At 43.0% G+C, this 11,538-nt stretch overlaps 1 protein-coding gene across 2 annotated transcripts in view; it reads right to left on the bottom strand.

Moving 5' to 3' along the window:
* Positions 1–9,660, bottom strand: part of rxrgb (retinoid X receptor, gamma b) — a 23,929-nt gene extending 14,269 nt beyond the window's left edge. The window contains exon 1 of one of the 2 annotated variants that reach the window (XM_056378979.1): positions 9,431–9,660. In XM_056378979.1, the coding sequence (XP_056234954.1) occupies positions 9,431–9,647 (217 nt within the window). In that variant the 5' untranslated portion in view covers positions 9,648–9,660. Of the gene's footprint in view, positions 1–2,945; positions 3,322–9,430 lie in introns of those variants that run through there. The other variant, XM_056378980.1, reaches the window with a different exon arrangement.
* Positions 9,661–11,538: the final 1,878 nt, after the last annotated feature.

The raw sequence follows: 11,538 nt of genomic DNA, 5'->3' as shown, positions 1-11,538 counted from the left end.
GTGGGAGGCCGAGGAGGAGGGGACGGAGCCAGATTGGAAGGAAGGGAGCAATGGATGGATGGACGGATGGATGGGAGAATGGATGGGGGAGGGCACCATAGCGCTGGCAGGATGCCTCACCAACGCTCACATGATCCCACCACCACATACGCCTAATCTCTCCGCCTGGCTGAGAACATTAGATCATCAGTTGAGAAAAGCCCCTGTTTTTTTTTTCTGCACAGCTGTGATTTAGGCGATAGAAATAGTTAATGGTGAGAAAAATGAAGATATTCTGTTACTGTTACATAAACAGCAAACTATCCTTAGCTGCTTCAAGGACACCTGTTCCACTTTCTGGCTGCCTTGTTGGAGATAAACAGCTAAAATAAATGTGTAAAGCCCAAAATATCAGTGCTACAGGAATAGCACGTCTGTATCGTTCCTCTCTTGTTGAAAACTTAAGGAAAAAGAAAGATGTTTTCCCCATTAAGCCATACGGCTGTGACAACACAACCACTTCAGCTAGTGAAGTTCTCTGACCCTAAATTCTGCCCGGTAGTGAACTCTCCAGTGAACTCACATGCACTATCCCTCAAAAGAAGAGAAATGAACTTTGCTTCCTTTCTTTCCATACCCCTTTCTCTGTTGTACAGAACATACTGTATTTCAGATATGTAGGCCGTCGCTGCCATGTTGCATCCACAAACCTGGCAGTGTAATACTTTTTTACACAGAGGTAGAGAGGATCGATGAGGAGGCCAGGGCTGAGACAGGGACAAGATAAAGATTGTTTTGCAAGCGATGGAAAAAAAAAAAAAAAAAAGTTTGGAGCTTAAACAAGAAGAGCTAACACAAGTGTGCTTGCAAAGACTGAACAGGCTGAACAAGCAGTCGTGGAAAACAAATACACAAGTGAACTGACAGACCCAATTCAAATCGAAGCATCTACCCCTCGTGGCTCCTTCTGATGAGGTAACTAACATTAGAGTTCCTGGAAGTCTGGCTGTTTCAAAGGGCTATGGAAAGATGAGTATATACTGTCAACACACACACACACACCCACTCACAGACACACACATAATACACACTAAATCACTCATCTCATACTGTGACCCAGTGAGTGTGACCAGGGTGACCTGACCTCTGGACCTGTGACCAGATCCTAGAAAGACGGCCAGGCTACACAACCAGCTTAGTAGCGGCAGTTAACTTAAGTTTAGACTGTGGGTATCTCAAAAAATAAATAAATAATTTGAGAAACAAAATACCTTCTACATAGACAAAGATAGAAAACAGTTAATCAGGAGATGAGAAAAACTAAGTCAAAATGACTGAGGTAGTAATGGGACTAAGGTGCTGCAACTATGTTAGCAGCCATGTGAGGCTGCACAAAGTTAGCTGATCGCCAAACCGAATACAATTCGGCCTGAAGGGAACATGAACATCTGTACGAAATTTCATTGCAATCCGTCCGACAGCTGTTGAGATGTTTGAGCCTGGACCAACCAAAAGACTGAAATGCTAGCATGGCTGAAAGGGTCTTAAACGTTGTGGTGATTTCACGTTTTAACCCTTTTAACTTCAAACTGAATATAGGCCTACTGAATTTCATCCTATTGCTTATCACCATCTCCCAAAGCATTGTATTGTTTTAGAGTGATCCTTCCAGATGTGAAAATCAAAATCACAGAGTCAAGATTTTCTTGAAACAGACACAAAATTGCTTCACTTTGTTTGTTGTTTAGCTCTGTAGCTCTTGAACGCAATCTTTCTGCAAGTACCTCTAAAGTTGATTTTTTTTTTACCTCATACTGGTATGACCTGAAGCTGTTGGCTGTCATAAAAAATATATTTGTCTGCTTTGAAAACGGGCATGTGTGAGGTAAATTGTGCCCAATTCGTATTTAATGGCTGTATGACCATCTTCGTGGTTTTCCACTGAGGAGGACCTACAGTTGTAAGCACGAGTGTCACATGCTTCTCTCAAGGACACTAGAGAAAAGAATCAGTGCTCTACTGCCCACACATTATCCATACATACACAGTGAAGACAGTTAATAGGCCCAGTCCAACTATAGCATGCGTGTATGTGAGCTCACATCAACATCTCCCACACCTCTTCTCACACAGGAAGGAGGACAAGAAAAATAACTCATCAGGACTCGCGTTGATGGAAGGATGCAGGGTGACAGACAACAGACACAAACCAAGAGAGAAAGCAGAATGGAGAGGGCTAATAGGAAGGGACAAGTGTTGAGGGATAAACAGATAGTGAAGGACGAGGAAATGAGAGCTGGAGGCGTCCTTTTAAGTTGAGTGGCGTCCCAGCTGACCACATCTGAAACCTCAACTGAGACACAAGCTCTTGATTGTAACCTGCAACAGCAAGGCCTTGTTCCTGACACAACGGGTTAAAATAATCCAATGATTTTAAAGACAGGAACTGAGCTGCTGGAGGACAATAAGCTCATGAAATCTGGACTTACATACAGAATCCCTATCAAAATAAAGTCCCCCAAGCACTGGAAGAAATTCATCACATATAGATCATACTGTATATTATTCATATGGAAAACTATAAAATGCAAATAAGTTCCACAGATGAATCTGCCCTGCTGGTTGCACGTTTCTCCCGCTGAGAAATGAAATAAAATAACTTGTTGTAAGAGTACACAGGGATTAGAGGCATTACTGTAATGCATCTGTGCAGTGTTAGCTTTTAGTGCCCAAGCTTCACTCATGTGGAAAATCACAGAGCAACAGTGGTGCAGACAGGTAACATCTTCCACCAACAACAATCCCTGAGTCTGATCGGTGCATTTCTAACCACACACACACGCACGCACGCACGCACGCACGCACGCACGCACGCACGCACGCACGCACGCACGCACACACACACACACACACACACACACACACACACACACACACACACACATATACAGGACAAAACTACTCACAGTGACCATAACCTATCTCTCTCCCCGGGATTCCTTCAGTTGCAGGTGATGCCACCGGGTGCCACATGCCTTGAGGTGCAAGTGTGGCACTGGCAGGATGCCAGTCACTCAGGACCAGGACTCAGACTCGAGTGTTGGCTCGGTGACAAGCTGAAAAATGACGAGTATACTCCGCGAACGGAAGAGTCGCCGTGGAGAAGGGTGGCGGTGGGGGGAGCATCAGTGAAGAGCAAAAGAGGCGGAGTCCACCAGCGCCGGTTATAGGATTACCCAGATTATCCTTCCCCAGAGATCAATCCCACAGGAACTGTTTGCTGCCTGACTGCCGCACAAATCAGCTCTTCTACCACCCACTCATCTCATCTCATCTCGTCTCTCTCTCTCTCTCTCTCTCTCTCTCTCTCTCTCTCTCTCGCTCTCTCTGACTTTTGGTAAAATTATCTGTGCAGAGACACCTGTTGTAGTGGCAGAACAGGGTGACTGGCACAGAGAGGGAGTCACACTTAAGAGTAAAGTATAACCAGACCTTAAAAAGGATCAAGACTGGAGAGCATGGGAAGACAGAGTGACACTGATGGTGCGTTTGTCTACAAGGGTTGTTATGTGTCATTGACATTTCTTCATTTTGTTCCCTTTTTTCTGAATATTAGTCACAGACTCTGTAATATGTAGGTGGTATAAATGGGATGTGAGTGTTGAGAAAGGAAGTGACAAGAGGCGGTTGGAGGCTAAAGAATTCTCTCTTCTATCTCCCTCAAAATATCTGTAATTCGGCCTCATGCCAAGAAATGGCCGTGCCAGCATGCATGCTTAATGGTACTGTTATGGCATGTGGAGTTGCCTGTGTGCACATTGTTAGTATGTTTGTGTGTTTAACGAGTGTTATAGCATTCCAGGAAGTCGGGAATTGTCTTTTTCAATGCTCTACGATGGTCAACCAAACACACAGCAAAGCGAACATCCAGATGCAAACACAGGCCAAAAATATACCTTAAAGGCAATGAGGAACAATACATGACAAACCTTCAGGGAATCTAAATAAACTGCAAAATGCATGCAGGGATAGATTCAATCTTTAATCTGATCCTAGTTACAAGACTGCAGCAATCAGAAAATACTTTCAGAAACTACTAAAATGCTTTTAGTGAATCAAACAGCACTAAAAATCAGCGTGCGAGCAGTGGGAGTAAAGTTTGTTCAACAATAGCTGAGGCAGCATGCATTCTTGGCCACAGAAGTATACCATATCATTATCACCAGAAAATAGCCCTAGCCAATAAATGTGACATTGGCACTGATTTAAGTCTGCAGCTGCTCCTTTTCATTTATCCTGCCATCCTATCAAATGTACACCCTTCCTTGTTTCAAACATTTGCATTAAAAGATAGCATTGAAAACTTGGGAAGCCTTCCCCAGCATGTGAGTGCGTCTATTTTACTTTCATGACTTAACAGAGTTTGCTTGTGCAGAGCACCTGCATGTGACTGGATCAAATGTCTATACAGTGCTTGAAGGATAGCCACTAGTAACCAGATCCCCTCAGTGACAGGGACCTGGCAAGAGACTCAGACTTGGTCGGACACAAGAGGAGACGACAGCCAAGTAGAAGAGACACTTGCCTCTCTTTCAGTCTTAACAAATCCCACAGGGAGAAGCTAAAATAATACAGTCCTTCTTAAATGCATGCTGTTATAATAGTGCATCGTGGCCCACATAACAACTGTCAAATTAACCCTGAGAGCCATAATTAGCATTCATAGATGTATCATGGACTGGGAAGTGGGTTGGGGGTTGGTGGGGTGGTGGTAGGAGTGGGGTGGTATTTGGTAAACCTAAATTTAGGGTACACTCCCATATACATATTATCAGGTACGAGCCTTTGCATTTGTGAGTGTGAGATAGGACTAGCACACTAAAATGGCACTCAGGGTACTCAAAATAGCTTAGTGAGGTTTACAGCATGTTCTTCATGTCTCTCAATGGAGAGGTTTAATGAGACCTAATGTGCTTAGCTGTTACCTGTTGCTGCCATTTGTGCTCCTGTGGGGCACAGAGTGCCATGAAGAACACTTCGCCTGGTCACTCAAATCAACTTCAATTGAGCCATCAATTTCCCCTCATCAATCCCAGTCCTATTAATGGTAATAATGAACTAAATGCTTAACCCTTCAAATCATATACTTGCTTTGGGACTGACTATGGGGAATAGGGCTGTAACAAAATGACTGTTTTCCTTATTGATTCATTATATGAAGAAGTGACTAATGGTTTATTCTAAAAAATGTCAGGAAATAGTGAAAGATACCCTTCACAAGTTCCAGAGAACATGTGATGTCTTCAAATTGCCTTTCTTGTCCAGCAAACAGCCAAAAACCCGACACAGTCAAGTCACACTGATCTAAAATAGAGGAAAGCAGAAAACTCTAACATCTGAGAAGCTGGAACCGGGGAATATTTTTTTTCCTGATAAATAATACGATTAATCAATAAACAGAATTATTGATTAAATTGATTCATCAACTAGTCTTCTCAGCATCATCTGGGTATATCAAAGGACACTGTTTAACTTTGTTTAACTATACAGTAACCAAAATACATTTACTCAAGAATTGCACTTAGGTACAATTTTGATTCATTTTGCTACTTATCACTCCGCTACATTTCAGAGGCAGATATTGTACGTTTCACTCCTCTACATTTATTTGACAGCTGTAGTTAGTTTTCACATTGCGATTTTAAATATAATATCTATGAACAGTTTATAAATATATGTAAACTACCCAACAGTATATGAAGCAGTTCAACTTAGCTCCACCTCGACCAGCTACTAAGATTTAAGTACTGCTTTCATGTTAATGCAGCGATAATAAATATCCAGTAGCATAACTGGATTGTTGTTACATGTAATGAAGTATTTCAATCTTTTATCTCAAACTTATTCAATCACAGACTATACTTATATTTTGAATGGGCGACCAATAATGCTTTCCCATCAAAAATTTGTACCAGTGATGACTGTTAACAATATTGGTTTTACCGACACATCAGCGTCATGTGTGTGTGCAGGTGCAAATTGTAGCATTTTTTCTGCTTGCACTCAGATACACTGTTAGCAGGATATGGAAATGTACTATGTACGTGGAATGTGAGACGTCTTTAGCTGTACATTTGCTGAATTAATTAAAAGCAAACACTGAACAGATCAGATGATTAAATCCACAGGGCTGAGTAGTATATGTTTAGTGCATGGAAAAAATGAGAGTTGCTGTGCGTCCATGTGTGATAGGTATGTTGTTATTGCATAATTAAAAAAGGAACAGCTTACTACATCTCATAACCAAACACGGCTGCAGCCCGTAGGCCTTTCAAGGTTCTCTGCTTGATTAAAGCTGGAATTAAATCAAGGCTTTGACCTTCTTCACTAATGACTAATTAATGGCAATTAGCCCAGAGAATGGCCTCCTTACGCCCCTTCTTTTCCCTTCATCCTGTTCTCACAATTAGCACCCACTCACACACACTGAAGACAAGCAGAGTCTTTTACACTGCCACATAAATACACACACTCAATCAAATGTGCCCAGGAATAAGCCCATGGTGTGCATTGTGTGCTAATGAGTGTGACAGCATTGAAGCATTGCAGGTCTCGGGCTATAGAATCCCTGAGCAAATACCTGCAGATTGCCCCACCCTCTCCACCTGTGTGGTTCATTTAACTCTGAGGGAGTGGGTGGGCAATGCTCTGTGCAGGGATCGGTTGTTAGAGAGCATGTTTCAATGCTGCCGGGACTCCACAGTCAAACAGCAACACCCACATTCTTTAAGTCACATGATATCATGGTCACATTTTGCTGCACAATAAGCTATGCATATAGGAAGTTCTGCATGTTTGCAGCCATGGAAATTTAGGCATGAGCGTGTGATTGGGTGTCTGTCTCTTTCTGCTTGTGTTTGTATCTGTTTGAGTGTGTGTGTGCATGTTTGTGTGTGTGTGTGTGTGTGTGTGTGTGTGTGTGTGTGTGTGTGTGTGCTGGGAGGTGAATCATTGACCTCTGGCAAGTGATGAGAGTTCACATCAACTAGGGTGACCTTTTTCCCCACCTCCCCACCCCCCCTCTACCCTTCACTTCCCCTTTTATTTTGCTCCCTTCACTCTCCCATCCGTTCTTCTTTCTGCCACAACTTCCCTGATTGGTGAGCTAAATTAAGTTCTCACTGTCAAAACTTGGGAGTGGGTGCTCGACAGTGTGTCTAGAATCACTTCCACTGACGGAAAAATAGAAAACCCTGAGCAAAAAAAAAAAAAATGCTGACTGTACTCAATGCCCGGGGCAGGCCTGCATCAAACCTGCTGAAACACAACATGTCTGGGAAAAGCTGAGTGGATCGTGAAACAATCCGCACATAATCACCAAACTGTTTTTTCACTGCTTCGCCTTCGCCTCAGACTCCTGACAGATTCCAAAGGGTGATCATCTCCCATTCAAGAAATGAGCAGAGTTTATGGCCCTATTTTCATATCTGTTGGGTGTGTGGGCTGTGTATGCTAAAATACATCATAAATCATAGTTGTGAGCCAAAACACAGACAAAACAAGACTTGGAATGATCTTTCAGTGGTTGTGGCTTTCACTCAGAAACAGCTCAGTGTCTTTACTAACAACTTCTTTTTTTATGTAATTGCACTAAAATATATGAACTGTCCTCATCTAGGGTTCAACTGATACTGGTTGACAGCCACCACTCTTAGAAGTCGTGTGTTCAGAGTTCATATTTTCTATACTGTAGACTGTTTTAATATTGAAGAATTACAACTACTCAGTGTTTCACTCAAACTGCTATCCACTGTGGGGCAGGAAAGCTGCAACAGCAGCCAATATAGGGACCACAATTGGACAAAAAAAACTCCCCACTGAAACAGAGATTGATGGCCTTCTTGTGTTTAAATGGCAGACTGGAACTTTAAATGAGAAATGTCAATCACAACCAAAGTTAAGTCTTTTGGGTTTTAGTAAAATGTGCCAAATTTTTTTTTTTTTTTTTTTTTACATTTTTGAGACAGTTTTTATGGCGCGACAGACAGAAAAACCTTGGGATTACAGGCGGGGGGAAACATGGCTGACCAATATCTGATACTTAATAAAATATCAATAACAGATGAACTTATCTGCACAAAACCACACTGGTGTCCTAATCTGCATAAATCTTGGGATGCCTCTACTGCCTGATCAAAGTGAAGTCTTTAAAGACAGACAACAAAGACTGTGTGGCCCAGGGGGGGCTGCTCTGTTACTTCTGTACACGTTGGGCTTCCCTCTACATGCTCTCCCATCCAGATGTCTCGCTCATTCCCCTGGGAGCCACATTCATTATGGAAACAATTTTCAGCCCCTCCAAATGGTGCCGAGATATCTGTGATAACATAAAGGGGCTGCCTGATTTTGTCTTCAAAGACGGATTTTATTTGTTTCCTGGTAGTGCCACACTATTATCTTTCATTTCCCCCACACAATAGACAAAGGTTTAGAGGCACATGCCATATTTCTACTGCAGTGGTTTGACAGTGAGTGTATCATTCAGGGAGAAAAAAAAACATCACATGATAAATGATGCATGTAGCCTAGTGTGTAACTCAGTGAAGGTTTAACAGAGAGACTCTCTCTCTCAACATAGAGTCTAATCTGAAAATGTTTAGCAGACAAAAACACAGACCTAACACTTATTTGATATATTGTAAGTAGACTATGTACAGTATGTGCTCCACATGTTGCAAACTCCACAGTGGAAACAGAACCAATCCCATTTCCTTGTCTCTGTGGATTTTACGTTGTCACCAAAAAAACATCCTGATAATAGAAAAAAGCCATCAGCTGGGTCAAGGGCAAAGTCACCAGGGTGAGACCAGAGTTCAGCTTTACGGGGCAAAATCACAACACGCTGTCATTCAGCTGAATATAGCCACAGCGCTGACCAGGGCGCGTCTTACACTGGGCTACACTCCTGTTTACCACAAAGTAGAAGTTTGTTTATCAGCAGAAATCCGCCATTCCTCAAGGCTGTTACATGTATTTCTCTCTGGATCTTACGACCATCCCAGACCAATAAATTCTGTTTCTGTCTCAAACAGTTTAGCAAGAGACGCGCGACAAGCGCCATAAATTACATAAGCGCAATTAAAGTGCCAACCTCTGACCTTGCCTGACCGGCGCAACCACGATCACCTGACTTTTGCAGTGGTCGCAGCTTTCGTTTCAGTTGGCACACTTGCAAAAACGATTATTAACAAAGAGAGCAGCAGAACAACCGGATTCATGGACAGGAGTCGGTCGTTTAAGTCCGCGGACGCTTTCGCGCACGGCTCGCAGGCTGGAGAGAAGACGCCATGAAACAAATGCACCCCCCTCTAAGTCAAAACAAAACGCAGCAGCTTCGTGTGGAACAGTACAGTCACACTGCGCTCTACATAGGTCGTTGAGGCGTACTTACTGAGGTGTAAATACGGATCATTACTGTCCATACTGTGCGAGTTGTTGCGTCGATTTCCTACAGTCGGTGCCGCTCCACATCCCAGCGCATTCCTCTCCCAGCGCGACTGAACTCTGCAAGGCGGCTCTACGCGGGGGCCCAGCGAGGGAGGGGGGGCGGCAAAACAGGGCTTCTCCCAATGACAACAGTGGTCGATATCAGGATCCAACACGATCATGACGAAACGTCGCTCCCCTCAGTGACACTGTGTTGCAAGATTTTCCACAGTAAAATGTTACTTAAACGACAGAAAGAAAATATGCTTTTTAATACCGTTTGCCTTTTTTTCTCCTTATCGCCTTTTTTCTACACAACCCCCCTCAATACTAATAATAACTGCAGCCAGTAAGTCTAATATTGTTAACAACATATTAGTGATGCCAGGAGATATGAAAGCACATGACTACCAATTAAAAAAGATTGAATAGGCTACCACAACGTAAGCATTTAATTTTTATTTTACTCCCATTATGTTTATAGGCTTGTGGATATCTTACACGGATTATGATGACCCACTTTTGATGCAGTCTACTGTGTAATATTTACATTCATTATACATTTCTTGCGGTTTAACGAGCAAAAAAAGGATTGTTCATGTTAATCCGTAGCTATTATTAACTTTGATTAAATATGATTGGGTATTGCTTAAGTCTATTAAATCTATAAGTGCACGCTTGTAAAATTTAAAATGCAAAACACTGTTTTTAATCTCCTGCCATCTTCCTCTGAGGGGATCTCTCTAGTGTTTACCTACTGCTATAGTGTGAGTCCTGGTCTGGGTACCCCCCGGAGTCCCCCCACACCCGTGTTCAGAGTGCGGGGTCATGTAGGGGTGAAGCTCTCGGTACCTCAGAAGGTTATTCAGGAGTCAAGCCGCACTGTGGCATTCAGAGTCTTGAACTGCGGAGCGGGCAGACGCTCCGTCAACGCCGGCCTGCTGACCACTCAGCGAGCCTCTGGGCGGCCCCGCTAATGGGACAAGCACCCCCGGGCTCCACCGTACTTGTAACAGCGACCCATAAAAGAGCACAGGAGGATGCTAACCAAGATGAATGGCATTTTTTTCTCAGCTCATTCTACACTAATCAGAGCTTTTCATTTGTTATGGCCTTGCGCCAGCCCCTCCACCGCAGCCTCCATTAGGGCCAGATAACGTATAAATTCATTAAAGTCAAAGAGGGGCATTAAAATGGTCATTTGTCAGATATCTCTTTGTGTGTCCCTAATGGTGGCACATGGTTCGAGGCATTGAGATGATTTTGGTAGGGCTTTTTTCTCTCCATAGCATTAGGAGAGGAACGTGGGAACTGGGAAAGAGATGTGTGTTTTTCTGTTTTTATGAATGGAAGCTTTAAATTTTCAAAAATCAGTTTAGAGCAATCTGTTGGTTTGTTTTTTGAAATGCTTTCTGAAAATAGAAGCACAGTATCAGGCATCTTTGATTCCTGAAACTACAATTTGTGCTTTATTTAATTCTCCCAATTTTTTTTTTTTTTCATTGAATAGGCCAGTTTATTTCTTTTGCCTAATTACAGCAAATGTTTTATTTTGGTGGCTATCCAATCCATCCATCAACTTCAGATTTCTACCCCCCCCCCCCCAACACACCCCACCCTCCAACATATACATACAAACTCACAATCAATGAAGCAACCCTTCGCACTAATCCCTTTATAGTCACAGCACTATTCCCACCAAACAATGTCCCAAAGCCTAATCCCAAACCAAGCACAACAAACCTGGGCCCCCTGCTAGCAAGTCACAGTGCAGCTAACAGAGCAACACAAACCTGAGCAACCAACCGTCTGTTTTAAATCACCTTGTAACATCACCTCAAATGTGTGGCATATGAAGACCATATGTGTTAATGCATGGATTAAAACACAAATGCACCCAAACACACGCAACAAATCTTTTCTTTTACACGCTTTCTCTCTCTTTCTGGCCCACTTCCTCTATTTCTCTGCTTCCCTCTCTGTGTCCGTCCCTCTCTGGCTTCAGGATGGAGGTTCTGGCTGCGTCGTCATGGGAGATGGCTCTCTCCATCTGCCTCTGCTGTCATTAACCCA

Source organism: Seriola aureovittata, chromosome 6 (genome assembly GCF_021018895.1).
Source record: "Seriola aureovittata isolate HTS-2021-v1 ecotype China chromosome 6, ASM2101889v1, whole genome shotgun sequence".
NCBI lineage: Eukaryota > Metazoa > Chordata > Actinopteri > Carangiformes > Carangidae > Seriola > Seriola aureovittata.
Note: the sequence above shows the minus strand (reverse complement) of the source record. Positions and strands in the feature narration are given on the sequence as shown.